Here is a 16,883-nt window from a genome sequence, read left to right on the forward strand (position 1 = left end):
AACATGAGATTTAGAAATGCCCAGCACACTAAAGAATATATTTGGTAAAACCGTAAACCTGTCATGATCTGCTTCCTCAGCGGCCATAAGTTTGACAAATTCTGTAATGGCATTTTCACACGTGCAAAGTATCCACTTATCAAACTGACCTGCTACCAAAATCCTAGCATCTTGTTTATCATGTTAAGTGAACAGAGTGTAGTTAGAGGTAGTAGTAATCATTGAATTCCTACAGTGCAGAAGGAGGCCCATTGAATCTGCACGGCCCTATGAAAGAGCACTCAACTAGGCCCACTCACGCCCCCCCCCCCCAATCCTTCCAATCTCACCCAACGTCCGCATCCTTGGACACTAAGTGGCAATTTAGTATGGCCAACCACCTAACCTGCATATATTTGGACTGTGGGAGGAAGCAGGAGCACCTGGAGGAACGCTGCAGATACGGGGACATGATGTGCAAACTCCACATCATCACCCAAGGCTGGAATTGAACCCAGGTCTCTGGTGTTGGTGATGCAGCAGTGCTAGCCACTGTGCCACCCATAATAGTAATGGGAATCAATATTGCATTAAATTTAACAGGTAGTTGCTGAGAATAGAAGACTTGAAGAAACTGTTGGTGTATTATTGTACAGTCTCTGATTTCCTTCAACCAAAAAATAAGTTGGTGGTTTTCTGTAGCTACAGAAACCCAGTATTACATTCTTGACCATCTCTCTTCCCTTTAAAATGATTGCCACTTCCACCTTTAAAAAAAGCTACAATCTAAATCAGATTCTTCCAATGTCACAGCACTGGCTGCCCTGGTCAAAGCATGAATGATGTCATCTGTGATATTGACTGTGGTGAGTTTCCCCTCTTTATCTTCCTCAATCTTTTCACAATGTTGAACAATGTAGATCACTGTTCTTCTCCACCATTGTCCAGTTTCAGGGGCGAGATTCTCCGACCCCCCGCCGGGTCGGAGAATCGCCGGGGGCTGGCGTGAATCCCGCCCCCGCCGGTTGCCGAAGTCTCCGGCACCTGAGATTCGGCGGGGGCGGGAATTGCGCCGCGCCGGTTGACGGGCCCCCCCTCTCGATTCTCCGGCCCGGATGGGCCGAAGTCCCGCTGCTAAAATGCCTGTCCCGCCGGCGTAAATTAAACCACCTACCTTACCGGCGGGACAAGGCGGCGCGGGCGGGCTCCAGGGTCCTTGGGGGGGGGGGGGGGGGGGGGCGTGGGGCGATCTGGCCCCGGGGGTGCCCCCACGGTGGCCTGGCCCGTGATCGGGGCCCACCGATCCGCGGGCGGGCCTGTGCCGTGGGGGCACTCTTTCCCTTCCGCCTTCGCCACGGTCTCCACCATGGCGGAGGCGGAAGAGACTCCCTCCACTGCGCATGTGTGGGAAGCTGTCAGCGGCCGCACACGCTCCTGCGCATGCGCCGCCCGGAGATGTCATTTCCGTGCCAGCTGGCGGGGCACCAAAGGCCTTTTCCGCCAGCTGGCGGGGCGGAAATTCGTCCGGCGCCGACCTAGCCCCTCAAGGTTGGGGCTCGGCCCCCAAAGATGCGGAGCATTCCGCACCTTTGGGGCGGCGCGATTCCCGTCTGATTTGCGCCGTTTTGGGCGCCAGTCGGCGGACATCGCGCCTTTTCCGGAGAATTTCGCCCCAGATCCTCGTTGGACCCATTCCTCTATCTGGATGCAGTCAATGTATAGCTTATGGGCGCGATTCTCCGATGCCGCACCGGTTGGGAGAATCGACTGGCGTGCCGTTTTTCCACGCAACGCCGGTCCGACGCCCTCCTGCGATTCACCCAAGTGGCGAGATCGGCCCCGTCGAGTTCTGCGCGGCTCAGGCCGGAGAATAGCCCGAGACACCCAAAATGGCGATTCTCCGGCCCGAATGGGCCGAAGTCCCGACGGCCCTCTGCTCGTGAACATTTAGAACATTTAGCACAGGAGAACCCCCTCCAGTTCTCATACGCTAACGTTGGTTGTGAGCTGTCTTGTCCTGGTGAGTGGGTGGGTGGGTGGGTGGGTGGGGGGGGGGGGGGGGGTTGGAAAAAGCCTCACAATTAGGCGGGTATCATCAGAGCGTGCAGATATAAGCTATATTGATGCGGGGTGAGGAGACAGTTGAGCCACGCCATGGCATCTATCCAGGGGGGGTCCCAGTGCTCATGTGGGTCGAGTACAACGTTGTGCACCCTGAACCTCCCCACCCACCCCACTTTCCCCCCACCTCGTGCACGGGAGGGGAGGGGAGGGTGGATGTGACCCGGAGGCACCCTCACGGCACTTACCCTGGCAGCCCGAGTGAGGTCGTGCAGCTTCTTCCGACATTGTTCCCTGGACCGGGGGATGTGCCCCACAGCACTCACAGCGGTGCCAACCGCACCTCACCGTGGACGGCTGGCGATGCCCACGTCTTGGGCAGAGGGTGGCCCTTCGGCTTTCAACCTCATCGAGGAGGGTGTCCAGGTCCGTGTCCCGGAACCTTGGTGTGGCTCGTCGGGGCTCAGCCATCTCGCCTCCTTCCCCTCCTCCTGGGTCCTTCCATGCGCGGATCGCGCCATTTATGGCGCAGCGCCCGTCATTCGGGCGTCGCGCACTTACGACGCTGCTTTCGCGCCACGCCACCCCGAGTTCCTCACGGCTCCGCTCCTCGCCCATTTTCGGGCCCTGAATCGATCGAGATCGGGGCCGTTTCGCGCCGTCGTGAAACTCTATGGCGTTCACGACGGCGTGGGCACTTAGTTGCGGGAGCGGAGAATCGCGCCCTATAATTCCTTCTCATTCCTCCCTTGCACTGTCACCTCAGGAGTCCCTGAAGAAATTCTTTGGCCCCTCCTTTTCCTTATCTATATACTATCCTATAGTGACAGCATCCATAAGTGTGGAGTTAGCTTCCATAATTATGTTGATGCTATCCAGTTGGACCTCTCAAAACATTTTCACTCAATCTTGTGACCACATCTGTGCTATTAAACTTCCCATTTAAAATCTAGTCTTGGGTGAGCCACGATTTCCTGGAGTACAAACAACAAAATAACTGAAGTCATGGTTTGCGATGCTTGTCACAAACTCAGCTGGGGTTCAAAAGAATTATCGGCGATCTGATTAAAATATGTAAGATCCTGAGGGGGCTTGACAGAGTAAATGCTTAGAGGATGTTTCCCCGGTGCTGGGAGAATTTAGAACTGGGACGCAGTTTTAAAGATATTTCCCATTTAAGATGGAGATAACGATTGTTAGATTTTGGCATTCTCTTCCACAGAGAGCAGTGAAGGCTGGGTCATTGAATATATTCAAGGCAGAGTGAGACAGATATTTGATCTACTAGGGAGTCAAAGGTTATGGGGGGGTAAGCAGGAAAGTGAAGTCTACAATCAGATCTGCCGGAGCAGTTCAATGGGCCAGATAGCTGACTCCTGGTCCTATTTCTTAGTTCATGTGAATCCATCCATATTTGGGCACTCGTGGTTCAGTAAGACTATACTGTACATTGGCCTTCTGCTTGAGCCTGAGCTTCAAACTGCACATTTACCACACTGTTTATTTCTTCCAATATAACATTATTCACCTTTGCCTCTATCTTATCGCTCTAACATTGAAACCCTTTTCCATTGTATTACAATCTCCATACGCAATTACTCCAATGTTCTCCTTGCTGGTGTCCTTTCCTCCACATTCCATAAATTCCAACTTATCCAACATATATTTATTTGTATCCTGCCCAGAACAAAACCATGCTTGTCCCTATCCCAATACATTAAATTTAAAATCATCATCCCTGCCCTCAAATCCTTCCGTGGCATCCTTCACCCCCACTACTACCAGCCTCTTCAGCCATCCTCCCCCCTCTGTCTCCTTTGGTTTCTGAATCTGGCTATCTGATCTTCCTACCCTGCCACTTAGGTCTCAGAACTTTCAGCTGCCTAGGCCCTGACCTTCACAGAACTCACCTTTACTGCCAAGCCTCTAATTATCTTCCCTAATTTCTCTCCCAATTCATTCAGTGTTCTGTTCCTCTTGTTACTCCTTTGTGAAGTGCCTTGGGACATTTTCTATGTTAAAGGCATTATTTAAATGCTTTTTATTGTTGCATTGCGATTGCTGAATTTCTAGGCTACAACACGAGCAGGTGAAGCCTGATAGGCTCAACTGAAATAAACGAAACAGGGAAAAAGCTTCTCCCACAAATTGCATTTTGAGATCTTGAGCAAATTAAATATCAGGGTTTTAAAAAAAATCTTTACCAGAATCAGCCGTAAGCACTTCTTAACACAACATTCTGTTGCTGCTTGTCAAGTATTCAGTGTTAAAAATATTGGAATTTCCAATTATTGCCACAGAATATAGACTTAAAGCATTTTCTTTTAATGTGTTGGCTGTTTAAACAAGCAGTATGTTAATAGAAGAATTCTTTTAGGTTCATTTCAAAAACAAGCTTTTTCTTGTTAGCCCCCCAAAATGTACTTCCTGCTTTTGCTTTTTTACTTAATATAAAATTTATGCGAAACGAGTATTAGTTTTCACAGCTGGAAACATCTGAACTATGTGCAACAGAATTAATTAAGATTGACATTTGAATAACTTTGGGGGCTTTTCACAAGTACGGAATACTTAAATGAATGTTTTTCATCTGAGTGACAATGAACATCTTAATTCTTTCTGGACCTTTCATTTTTTCAGTGTGAAGAAGACTTGTCACACAAAAATGGGAAACTATAACAAATCCGAAACTAAGAACTGTTTGCCAAAGGTATTGCATGCTGTGATAGAAGATGAGCAGGATGTAGCCCAATCTGCTGCAGGTTTCAGGCATGAGATTCAGGATATAAATACTGGAAGAACAGAAGATTGTATGAACTCTGTTCAAAGCAAGCTATTACTTCCTGTCATAAAACTGGAAAAATATATTAATGAGATACAGCCAGTTCAAGAGAACTGCCAACAACAACCTCAAGCGATTGAACAGCTGAAGACAGGTTTGAAAAGCACAGTAGGCAGCAGTGAGTCAGCACTGCAGGATGCTAAACAAAATGAAGTAAACACAAAATTACAAACAAAGCCAAGGAGAGGCTCCAGTCAGAACGGAACAGATAGTGCCAAGAAGCTAGTTTCAGGGGAGACTCCAGCATCCCTCCGTGAGGTTACAATGGGAATGAATTCCCCTGAGTCTTTAAGAGAATCATCTGTGAGAAAAAAGTTTTTCAAACATAATTCCAATTGTAAAAGGTCAGTCAAAGGTAAACCCAACAGTTTTGGCCTCACAAAAGAGGATGGATGTGGGTCCTTGTTTTCTGTAGGCAGTTCTCCCCAAGACTTTTGCGACATGGATAAATGTAAAAAGAGACGACTAACAACACGAACCAAACTGACAAAAAGGTCAGAGAATGCATCCCCAAGTCTTTCTGGTTCTGAACCTATGAATTCAGCAACAAGTACAGCATCGGTAGAAGTTGGGTCTGAGGCAGAAAATATGCCAAGAAAATCGAGACTTCGACAGCCAAAAAAGGCTGGAACTTTCAGGAATTAACAAGTTGTTACATGACAATCACTAATCATGTAGTGCATAAATAAGAAGTCATTTATCAAAGCACATCACTATTGTAATGTCGAGATGCCAGCAGTCATGGATATTCCAAACTTGTACTTTAATATTAAATTTAATCCTAATGGATAACTTGCTCTGAATTTCAATGTAATTCTCTCTTTATAACCTTGAGTGGCAATAAGAGAGTTTAAGTTCTTTGTATTTTCCGTTCTGGCTAATTTGATACAAATACCATTAATAACTATTTACAAGTAATGGATTTCAACAAATATGTTTTTAATTTGATTTGAAAATCATTCTTTCCTGTCTTAGTAATCTTTGTATAATTTCCATTTGTAAGCCTATTGTTCCATCTTGTATTTCACAATAAAGATTAAATAGATCTGTAACTGTTTATGTTTTTGTTTGGTTTTCACTTGAGAGATAAATGGCTTTTCACTTGAGAGATAAATGGCTATCTATTAATATTGGTTTTAGTGTCTTGGTGGTCTGATAAAGATTTGTGCAATTACATTTATTAGTGATTAATTACAGTAATAAAAAAATTAAAATTGGACAGGACTATAGATGGTTAAAGCCACAGTGACATGAATAAATATTTGCCGAAACAATCTAGTTTTTCACTTTCCCAATTTTGGCTATACATATGTTACTTGATAATTTATTCATTTTGCTTGGAGATTTAGCCTCATATTGATCATGTATTTATCCCTGGTAAATTGGGAAAATGGGTTAATTACTGCCTTGAGGCAAATTAAGCTGATTTCATATTGTTTTGATGATGTCACTGAAATAATTGCTTTTTTCACCAATTTGCCCTTAAAGGTGCAGTTTCCCAAATATAGGTGGACTTCGTGATGACTAAACACACCAGATGCCGATGTTGACAGCAATCTCATCTCCCTTTGTAGGGAAGGGTGCCATTCAGACTAGGAAGCCCTTTTCTTGCATTTGTGCTAAAATGATGGACTAAAATGGGGAGGCGGTGGGCATAGTGGTATTGTGGCTGTACTAGTAACCCAGAAATCCGGGATAATGATCTGGGGACTCGGGTTCGAATCCCACCACAGCAAGTGATGTAATTTAAACTCAATAAAATATCTGGAATTAAAAGTCTGATGAAGACCATGTAAAAACTCATCTGGTTCACTAATGTCCCTTAGGGGACCTTCCTTACCTGGTCTGGCCAACGTATGACTCCAGACCCACAACAATGTGGTTGAATCTTAAATGCCTTCTGAAATGGCCTAGCAAACCAAGTTGTTTACAACCGCTACAAAAATACAAAAAAGAAATGAAATCAGATGGACCACCCGGCACCAGAAACGACAATGGCAAACACAACTCTGCTGACCCTGCAAAATCCTCCTTACTAATATCTGGCGGCTTGTGCAATAGACTAGTTAAGCAACAGCTTGACATAGCCATACTCACAGAATCATACCTTCCAGACAATGTCCCATATGCCACTATCACCATTCCTGGGTATGTCCTGTCTCACTGCCAGGATAGACCCAGCAGAGGTGGCAGCACAGTGGTATACAGTCAGGAGGGAGTTGCCCTGGGAGTCCTCAACATCAACTCTGGACCCCATGAAGTTGGATGGCTTCAGGTTAAACATGGCAAGGATACTTCACGCTGCTTACCACATATCAGCCACCATCAGCTGATGAATCAGTACTCCTCCATGTTGAACACCATTTGGAGGAAGCACTGAGGGTGGCAAGTGCGCAGAACATGCTCAAGGTGGGGACTTAAATGTTCATCACCAAGAATGGCTCGGTAGTACCACCACAGACCGAGCTGGCTGGGTCAGAAAGGACGTAGAAGCTAGACTGGGATTGCAGCAGGTGGTGAGGGAAAAACATACTTGACCTCCATGACAGTATCGGTAGAAGTGACCACCGCACAGTCCTTGAGGAGACAAAATCCCGTCTTCACATTGAGGATATTCTCCATCATGATGTGTGGCACTACCATCTGCTAAATGGGATAGACTTTGAACAGATCTAGCAACTCAAGACAGGGCATCCATGAGGCGCTGTAGGCCATCAGCAGCAGAATTGTATTCAACAACAATCTGCAACCTCATGGCCCGGCGTATCCCCCACTCTACCATTACCACCAAGCCAGGGGATCAACCCTGATTCAATGAAGTGTGCAGCGAGCATGCCAGGAGCAACATCACCGAAAAATGAGGTGTCAACCTGGTGAAGCTACAACATTCAGCCATTACATTGGTGGATAATTAACCAACTCACTGGAGGAGGAGGCTCCACAAATATCCCCATCTTCAATGATGGAGGAGCCCAGCATCTACCCAGCAATGTGGAAAATTTCCCAGGTGTTTCCTGTACACAAGAAACAGGACAAATCCAACCCAGCCAAATTACTGCCCTCTCAATCGACTCTCCATCAGCAATGTGATGGACAGAGTCATCAATAGTGCTATCAAGCGGCACTTACTCAGCAATAACCTGCTCACGGATGCTCAGTTTGGGTTCCGTCAGGGTCACTCAGCTCCTGACCTCATTTCAGCCTTGGTTCAAACATGGACAAAAGAGCTGAATGCCAGAGGCGAGTGTTATGTCCCTTGTATTGTTCTCCAAGATAGCCCAAATCGTAGTGTTTACAAAGAATATAGAGCTAAATGTTTAAACCAAAGCTAGTTTATTATACACTACTTGAAATGGTTCACACACTCTACTGAGTAACAGCTAACAAAATAATAGTATTGAATAGTATAGTAATTAATTATCTCTCACTAAAGCTACACTCTAACTCAACCTCACATATCATTAGAGTGAGGTGAGAGTGACTGCCCTTGATATCAAGGCAGCATTTGACAGAATATAGCATCAAGGTCTCCTAACTAAACTGGAGTCAATGAGAATTGGGGGAAAACTATCCGCTGGTTGGACTCGTACCTGGCATAAAGGAAGATGGTGTGGTGGTTGGAGGTCAATCATCTCAGCTCCCAGACATCACTGCAGGAGTTCCTCAGGGTAGTGACCTCGGCCCAACCACCTTCAGCTGCTTCATCAATGAACTTATTTTCCATCATTATGTCAGAAGTGGAGAAGTTTGCAGATAACTGCACAATGTTCAGCACCATTCGTGACTCCTCGGATAATGAAGCAGTCGATGTCCAAATGCAGCAAGACCTGGACAATATCCAGGCTTGGGCTGACAAGTGGCAAGTTACATTCGCACCACACAAGTGCCAGGCAATGACCATCTCCTACAAGAGAGGATCGGACCATCGCCCCTTGACATTCAATCCCCTTGACATTCAATGACATTACCAACACTGAATCCCCCACAGTCAACATCCTGGAGGTTACCATTGATCAGAAACTGAACTAGACTAGCTATATTAATACTGTGGCTACCAAGGCAGGTCAAAGGCTAGGAATCCTATGCGAATAGGATAAATGCAGCTCCAACAACACTCAGGAAGCTTGACACTATTCAGGGCCAACCAGCCCACTTGATTGGTACCCTTTCCACAAACTTCCAAACCCTCTACCACCAACAAACAATGGCAGCAGTGTGTGCCATCTACAAGATGCCCTCCAGGAACTCACCAAGGTTCCTTAGACAGCACCTTCCAAGCCCACTACCATCTAGGAGGACAAGAGCAGCAGATACCTGGGATCCCCACCAGCTGGAGGTTCTCCTCCAAGTCACTCATCATCCGGACTTGGAAATATGTGGCCGTTCCTTCACTGTCTCTGGGGCAACATCCTGGAACTCTCTTCCTAACAGCACAGTGGGTATACCTACATCTCAAGGACTGCAGTGGTTCAAGATGGCAACTCACCACCACCTTTTGAAGGGCAATAAATGCTGGCCTAACCAGTGACACCCACATACCGCAAAATTAATTTTTTTTAAATTACTCGAAAAAGCTTCCAAGTTCTCATTTATATATAAGTTGAGGAGGTAATCTGTAGTCAACCCATTATATATGTCTAAAAGGATAATCAGATTCACAAACAGATAGTTGGGGTAATCTAAAGTCACCCCATATATACGTCTAAAAAGATAATCAGATTCACAAAAAGATAGTTAAGGTAATCTAAAGTCAACTCTGGCTGAGGAATACTGTTAGCTGTTACTCAGTAGAGTGTGTGAACCATTTCAAGTAATGTATAATAAACTAGCTTTGGTTTAAACATTTAGCTCTATGTTCTGTGTAAACACTACGATTTTGGCTATCTTGGAGAACAATACAAGGAACATAACACTCACCTCTGGCAATTGAGAATGATTATCTTTTTAGACTTAGCATGATTGTAGACAAGAATAAGCCATTTTTTGTCTTAGCTATATTTTTGATTAATCTTCACCCACCTTTTATTTGGTTTTCAGTGGTAACAATATTTATTTTACGTCAAATTGTTTCTGCAATGACGTCTCTAAATGCTTGGAATGCAGTAAATCTAATGCTGATGCTGTTTCTCCAACAACGACTTGCATTTACATAACACCTTTATCATCTCGTTCAGTGTCCCAAAATGCTTCAGAAGATCATTATCTGACAAAATTTGACACTCAGTCATACTGAAATATGAGAATTGATGACCAAAGGTTTGACCAAGCAGATGAATTGAGGAGGAGGGAGATGTTTAGATTTTTAGGGATAAGATTTATGAGCTTAGGCCGAGGCAATTGAAGACATGGCTGCCAATGATAGGTTAAAATCGGGAATGTTTGAGGAAATGCGAGATTGGAGTTGGGGGCTGTTTGGTCTTGGTGGTAATAAATGGTGGTGGTGGTAGTATTAAAGAAGGTTACAGACATAGGTAGGGGCAAGGTGATGGGAGGGATTTCAAAACTAGGATTTTAAAATTACAACATTGCCAGTCCAAGAGCTAATGTAGGTCACTGAGCACAGGGATAATTGGTTAGCTCGATGTGATGTGAATTAGGATGCAGGCTGCAATGTTTTGAATGAGTTTATTTATGTAAGATGGGAAACCAGCCAGAAGAGCATTGGAATAGTCAAGTCTGGAGGTAACAAAGGCATGGTTTTAAACTGAGGTAGCGTTAGAGGAGGGCAATGTGATGGAGTGGAAATAGGGTCAGCAGCTCATCTCGGACACTGTCACTCGTGATGTGCAGAAAATGTATCTAACAAAAACATACAACAAAAAAAATCAGACATGTCTTCCAAGATCAAGGGTCCTCCATCATCAAGGGTCATTCATAATAATGTGGGCAAAATTTCAGTAGAAAAGAAATCTGTCAAAATGGATTCTACTTTGAGGTCTGCAGCTGTTGAGGCCACATCTGTTATACAACGGCAAGCATATTAAAAATTTGTCAAGGAAAGTACTGCTTCAGGCTTTAATTTGACCACAGTAGAATTGTATTCATAGAAATTAGAACATAGAAGGAGGCTATGTATCTCTGCCAACTGAAACTGTACAAAGCCATTTCACCAACTCTTCTCTAACATTTTATATATTTTTTCAGCTACTTCCCTAATTCTCTTTTCAATTAAGTTATAGTCTATACCTAAATATAACCCCTTGTGGTAATGCATTCTACATTCTAATAGCCTCTACAAGTTGAGGGAAAAGGCCTTCAAACGCACCTTAAGTCCATGTCCCCATGCTCCTCATTCATCAACCACAAAATATGCTCACAAAGCCCAATTGCCCACTTTCTGCCCGATGGTCATCTTTCTGTCCAGGCAGCTATAGTCCCTTTACTGCTCTGTTTCTTAATTCTTTGCAACAAGTCTCTTGCATCAGTGTTTTTCAAACTTTTTTGCCCGGGACCCATTTTTACCAACCAGCCATCCTTCGGGACCCACGCTGGCCGACCCTCGCAACCCATTATCACTTACCTTTAATGTGACAGGTGAGCCTGCTTGGTCCTCATGATTTCACAAGCTTTGTCATTCAATGTTACATTTCTGATAATGACTTCAGCTGATGATTTAAGATCTCACTACACCGTTGAAAAAAAGTAGAAGTTTGCCCTCTAACTGTCTTGAAGTTTTGAGGGTTTTAAACTTTCATTTGCCAGTGCTTCCCTGCATATAACACACATGATCTTTAAACCCATACCTCAAGTAATCATCTTTATGCTGCTTTGTTCCTGTTTTCAGCTTCTTCTTCATGGACCAGAGGCCCTAGAGTTCACACCAGCACTGCAGGCAGCTGCAAAATGGAGGAATCTCTCACACCCAGAACTCGTGACTTCAGTGTACAGGGAGAGTGACCTACTCTCTGCCAACGCTCCAGGCAGGAAGACTCCAACAGCTTAAAAAAATCTGCTCCTGGGTCAGCACGCTGACGTCAGGAGAAGAGGATCTGCCCGCTGGGCTCCGGCCCTGCTCACTGCTGAGGGGGCACGCATGCGTGGCATTCTGAAAGCCAGTCACAGCCAGCATTTTTCAAAGCCGGTCGCGTCATTGGGCACTTCATTCTGCGATTGGGAATGCAGTGACACATGGCCCCATTATCCGCCCGTGACTCACCCGTGGGTCGCATTGCTAGGTTTGAAAATGACTGTCTTATTAAACATCTTATTAAATCTGAAAACCTATGTATACAGCATCCGTCACATTGACTCGGTTTCATTTCTTTTTTTAAAAAAGCATCTATTTTGACTGTCCCACGATTAGCCCATCCCTTTTCCCAAGGGTTCACTAATTTTGTCTTATAGTCTGAAAAGGATTGGACATGAATACTGGTGGCAGTAACTGATCCAGCTCAGTTTTGTTGGTATGTAACTTGGGAAGTTTAGCAGTTCATTTAAAGTATCTGCCTGGAAAAGAAATGCTCCAGTCTGGATCTTCTGTTATTCCAAGAACATCAAACATCTGGCATCTACTTAATGGATCAGGTTTGTAACATGGGAGATGTATTCATTTGTATACACAACTGCTGCTAAGCTGGTCCAGTGCATTGACCCACCGCCCATGTCCTACATGAATGAGGTCCAAATATCCAATTGCTCTTTCCACAATATGTCACATTATTTGTTTGCATACCTCTCTATTTTGGTGTTATTGGCCCAGAGACATAATGACAAGTTAGTTGGCTCTTGAAATGAATGTAATTACAACTTCAGGTGCTTCCACAGACTTTTTCCATTAACTTCTTAATATTATGGGAACACTTTACTAACCAATAAGAGAATTGTCAAAGGAATAATTGTCTATTTAAGTTAGTTTGAATTGGACCCAGGTTGCCTATACTTCTTGGTCCCGATTTATAAGCAAACTAGACAAATTATTTGCATCATTTCCTTCCAGTGCTAGCATACTAGATTTGGTTCTAAGAAAAAAAATCCGCTCAGACAATATTGTTTCTGTTCTCAGCTTGAGCTTGAGAATTATTTTTAGTAGTTTGAGCTGTGACTCATCTGCAAAAATTATAAATTTTGCCAAGTAAGGATTTCATAAGGCAAAAGGCATATTTACAGTTAGTTGCTTTTGGTATGTTCTCATGAATTTCACATCTGCATTGTTCATACTCTGTGCAACGTTTGCAAAGGAACTCCAAAATTGAACCCTAAGAACTTGAGCTGAAAGAACTTGAAAATGTTGTGTTGATTTATTTTGTGCCAAAACAGCGATGTAACTCACCTCATTCTCTCCTCTCTCTCTCCCTCCCTCCTCCCTCCTCCCCCCCCCCCCCCCCCCCAGAAAGACTGGATAGATGATTGTGGTTTGATGTATTTGCCAATTCCCCTTAGTTGACTAAATTGGCTTTAAGTGATTATAAAATCACGTGACCTTAACAATAAGAGATTCAGCACAATTGTTCAGGTTCTCGGTTTACTTTTCTATCTGACTGCTTCAGCAAAGTGATATCAGCGAAGAAAAAAAATTCTGGAGTCACCTCATACTTCAGTCATGGATGCCATTACATATCCTGTGAAAAACTACGCTGATGTCTCCATTTCTGGGGATAATTCATAGATTATCATAGAATTTACAGTGCAGACACTCGACATGCACAGCTATCTTGATTGCAATTACTCCCACCTAGCTTCCTGTAAGGACTCTGTTCAATTTCCGTCTACATTGTCGTGTTATGTACTCTGCGATAACACGGGCTGCAACTGGATGCAGCTTTAACCAAAAGATACTCCAGACCTTGAAGTTAGTTCAATCTGATTTATTGAACCAGTAGCACAGTTAGCACAGTTCTCTATGAGTTCGACTCTGCTAACCTAAGTGTGGTTACTCTGTCTGACTGAACCAGACTAGCTCTTAGCCATGTGCTGGAGGTGTGATACTGTACATACACCCTGACTCACTCTGTAGATGTTCATCAGTGGAGAGAGCTGGAGTGTGAGTGCCTTGTGCCTTTTATAGTGAGATACCAACCCGGAGTGTCCTGCATGCTCATTGGTCATGTCCTGTTCTCTGTGTTCATTAGCTGCCTGTATATCATCTGCATGTCTGCATATCATGATATCTCCCCCTTTTTTTAATGTTTTGTTGGCACATGGGAACATACTTACATGTGGTGGCATACATTAACATATTTACAAACGGTGGCATATGTGAATGTATTTACATGTGAAGACAGCTGTCTGGTATGTTCTGTTTTCTCACATTAAACAAAAATAAATGTTCATAAGTCCAGTCTCTGGGGCTTGTGCGTTGACCGCCGGAGAGGTGGTGGTGAGGATGGTGGCGCCTTGACAGGCGGGATGGAAGCCTGACTGGTGGCCTCGTAGTTCGAGGTATCAGGAGGTGGCAAAACAACGGACGGAAATGGAGAAGAAAGCGGTTGCGGGCAGGCAACTTTGCGCAGTGCCCGTCCCACAACAGAACCATCAGCCATACGTACAACATACGAGCGGGGCGCAGGCTGTCGAACAACGACAGCTGGAGCAAACCAGCCACCATCAGGTATCTTGATCCTGTCAGTGTCTGCCAGGGATAACATGGGCAAATTGGTGGCATGAGCATCATAGCCCTGCTTTTGCTGGTTTTGGAGCTGCTGCACCTTCTGCAGCACCGGGAGGTGATCCAAGTTGGGCAAGTGTATGGCTGGAAGTGTCGTCCGCAGGTCCCTGTTCATCAGGAGTTGAGCCGGCGGCATGCCAGTGGACAATGGGGTCGCCCTGTACGCAAGCAGCGCGAGGTAGATGTCAGAAACAGAATCCGCAGCCTTGCAGATGAGCTGTTTCACACTGTGCACCCCTTTTTCAACCTTCCCATTGGACTGCGGATAATGTGGGCTGGAAATGACATGTTTGAAATGGTATGACTTGGCAAACAGACCACTCATGGCTGTTGAAGCACGGGCCATTGTCACTCATGACAGTGAGTGGGATACCATGCCTGGAGGACGTCTCCTTCCAGGCCTTGATGACGGTCCGAGATGTGAGGTCTGAGAGCTTCACGACTTCAGGGTAATTGGAGAAATAGTCAATAATCAACACGTAGTCACGACCATTCGCACGAAAGAGGTCGATGCCAACCTTGGGCCACGGGAAGGTCTCGGTTTCATGCTGCTGGAGTGTCTCCTTGCTCTGCGCTGGCTGGAAGCGTTGACAGGTCGCACAGTTGAGGACCATGTTCGAGATGTCCTGGCTAATACCGAGTCAGTAGACGGCTTGCCTGGCTCTGCGTCTGCACTTCGACGCCCAGGTGTCCCTCATGGATTTGGTGGACACCAAGCTCTGGAGGCTGAATGGAAAGACAATCCGGTCCAGCTTGAGGAGGATACCATCAATCACCGTCAGGTCGTCCTTTACATTGTAAAATTGAGGGCATTGCCTTTTCTGCCAGCCATTGGCAAGGTGGTGCATGACACGCTGCAAGAGGGGGTCTTTGGCTGTCTCCTCGAAGATACAAACCACTGTCTCATCAGACGCCGGGAGGGTGCTAGCACACAGCTGCACCTGTGATTCAATCTGCCGGATGATTTCCAGCGGTTCACTAGGCAATGTGATGGAGCGGGACAATGCATCAGCAATGATGAGCTCCTTGCCAGGCGCGTACACTAAGTCAAAGTCGTACCTTCTGAGTTTGAGGAGGATGCGCTGCAACCGAGGCGTCATGTCGTTCAGGTCCTTGTGGATGACGTGGACCAGAGGCCTATGATCCGTCTCAACAGTGAATGTCAGCAGGCCGTAGACATAGTCGTGAAACTTGAGAATGCCAGTGAGAAGACCCTATTCTCTATTTGCGCATACCGTGTTTCGGTGGGCGTCATGGCCCTCGATGTGTCGGCTACCGGTGCCCAGGATGAAGTATCATCACGTTGAAGCAGCACCACACCGATGCCATCCTGGCTCGCATCTGTCGTGATCTTTGTCTCCCTGTCTGGGTCGCAAAATGCCAAGACGTGTGCAGTGGTGAGCTTGGCTTTTAGCTCCAACCACTCTGCCTGATGTGCTGCCTTCCACTCAAAGGCAGTGGACTTTTTTACCAGGTTTCGTAGGGCCGTGGTGTGTGAGGCCAAGTTTGGGATGAACTTGCCCAGAAAATTGACCCTGCCCATGAAGCGCAGCACCGCCTTCTTGGCTTTAGGGATCTTCATGGCTTCGATGGCCTTGACCTTGTCTGTGTCCGGGCGCACGCCCTGCTGAGAGATCTGGTTACCTAGGAATGTGAGTGTTGACATGCCAAAACAACATTTGGACCTGTTCAGCTTCAGGCCATTGGCATGGACACGGCGGAATACCTGCTGGAGACGGGAAACATGCTCTTCAGGGGTCGTGGATCATATGATGATGTTGTCCATGTACATACGAACCCCTTCAATGCCCTCCATCATCTGCTCCATGATGCATTGGAAGATCTCCGATGTCAAGACAATGCCAAACGGCATGCTATTATAGCAGTATCTGCCAAACGTTGTGTTGAATGTGCAGAGCCTTCTGCAGGACTCATCCAGCTAAATTTGCCAAAATCCATGTGACGCATCTAACTTGGTGAAAAAATGTGCGTGTGCCATCTCACTGGTGAGTTCCTCCCACTTCAGGGTGGGGTTGTGTTCACGCATTATATTCTTATTGAGATCCTTGGGATCAATGCAGATGCTCACGTCTCCCGAAGGCTTTCTAACACATACCATCAAGCTGACCCAGTCAGTCGGTTCGGTTACCTTGGAAATGATTTCCTGTTGCTGAAGATCCTTGAGCTGTGCCTTCAGGCGCTCTCTCAGCGGAGCCGGGACCCGGCGTGGTGCGTGGATCACTGGCTTGGCATCAGGTCGTAGCAGAATATCGATATGGCAGCGTGCCCATTCCGTCGTACACATCCGGATACTGAGCAAGGATGTCGTCAATGCCGGCCTGAAGATCCACATTGGAGGATGTCGTTGTGTAAACCTGCTGCACGAGGTTCAGCTGC

The 16,883-nt window shown here is 45.8% G+C and overlaps 1 protein-coding gene across 1 annotated transcript in view; it reads left to right on the plus strand.

Moving 5' to 3' along the window:
* Positions 1-5,934, plus strand: part of slx4ip (SLX4 interacting protein) — a 211,274-nt gene extending 205,340 nt beyond the window's left edge. The window contains 2 exon segments of the mRNA XM_072506403.1: positions 4,681-5,500; positions 5,502-5,934. Coding sequence (XP_072362504.1) covers positions 4,681-5,500; positions 5,502-5,552 — 871 coding nt within the window. The 3' untranslated portion in view covers positions 5,553-5,934.
* The last annotated feature ends 10,949 nt before the right edge of the window (positions 5,935-16,883 follow it).

The sequence above is a fragment of the Scyliorhinus torazame genome, chromosome 1, assembly GCF_047496885.1.
Source record: "Scyliorhinus torazame isolate Kashiwa2021f chromosome 1, sScyTor2.1, whole genome shotgun sequence".
NCBI lineage: Eukaryota > Metazoa > Chordata > Chondrichthyes > Carcharhiniformes > Scyliorhinidae > Scyliorhinus > Scyliorhinus torazame.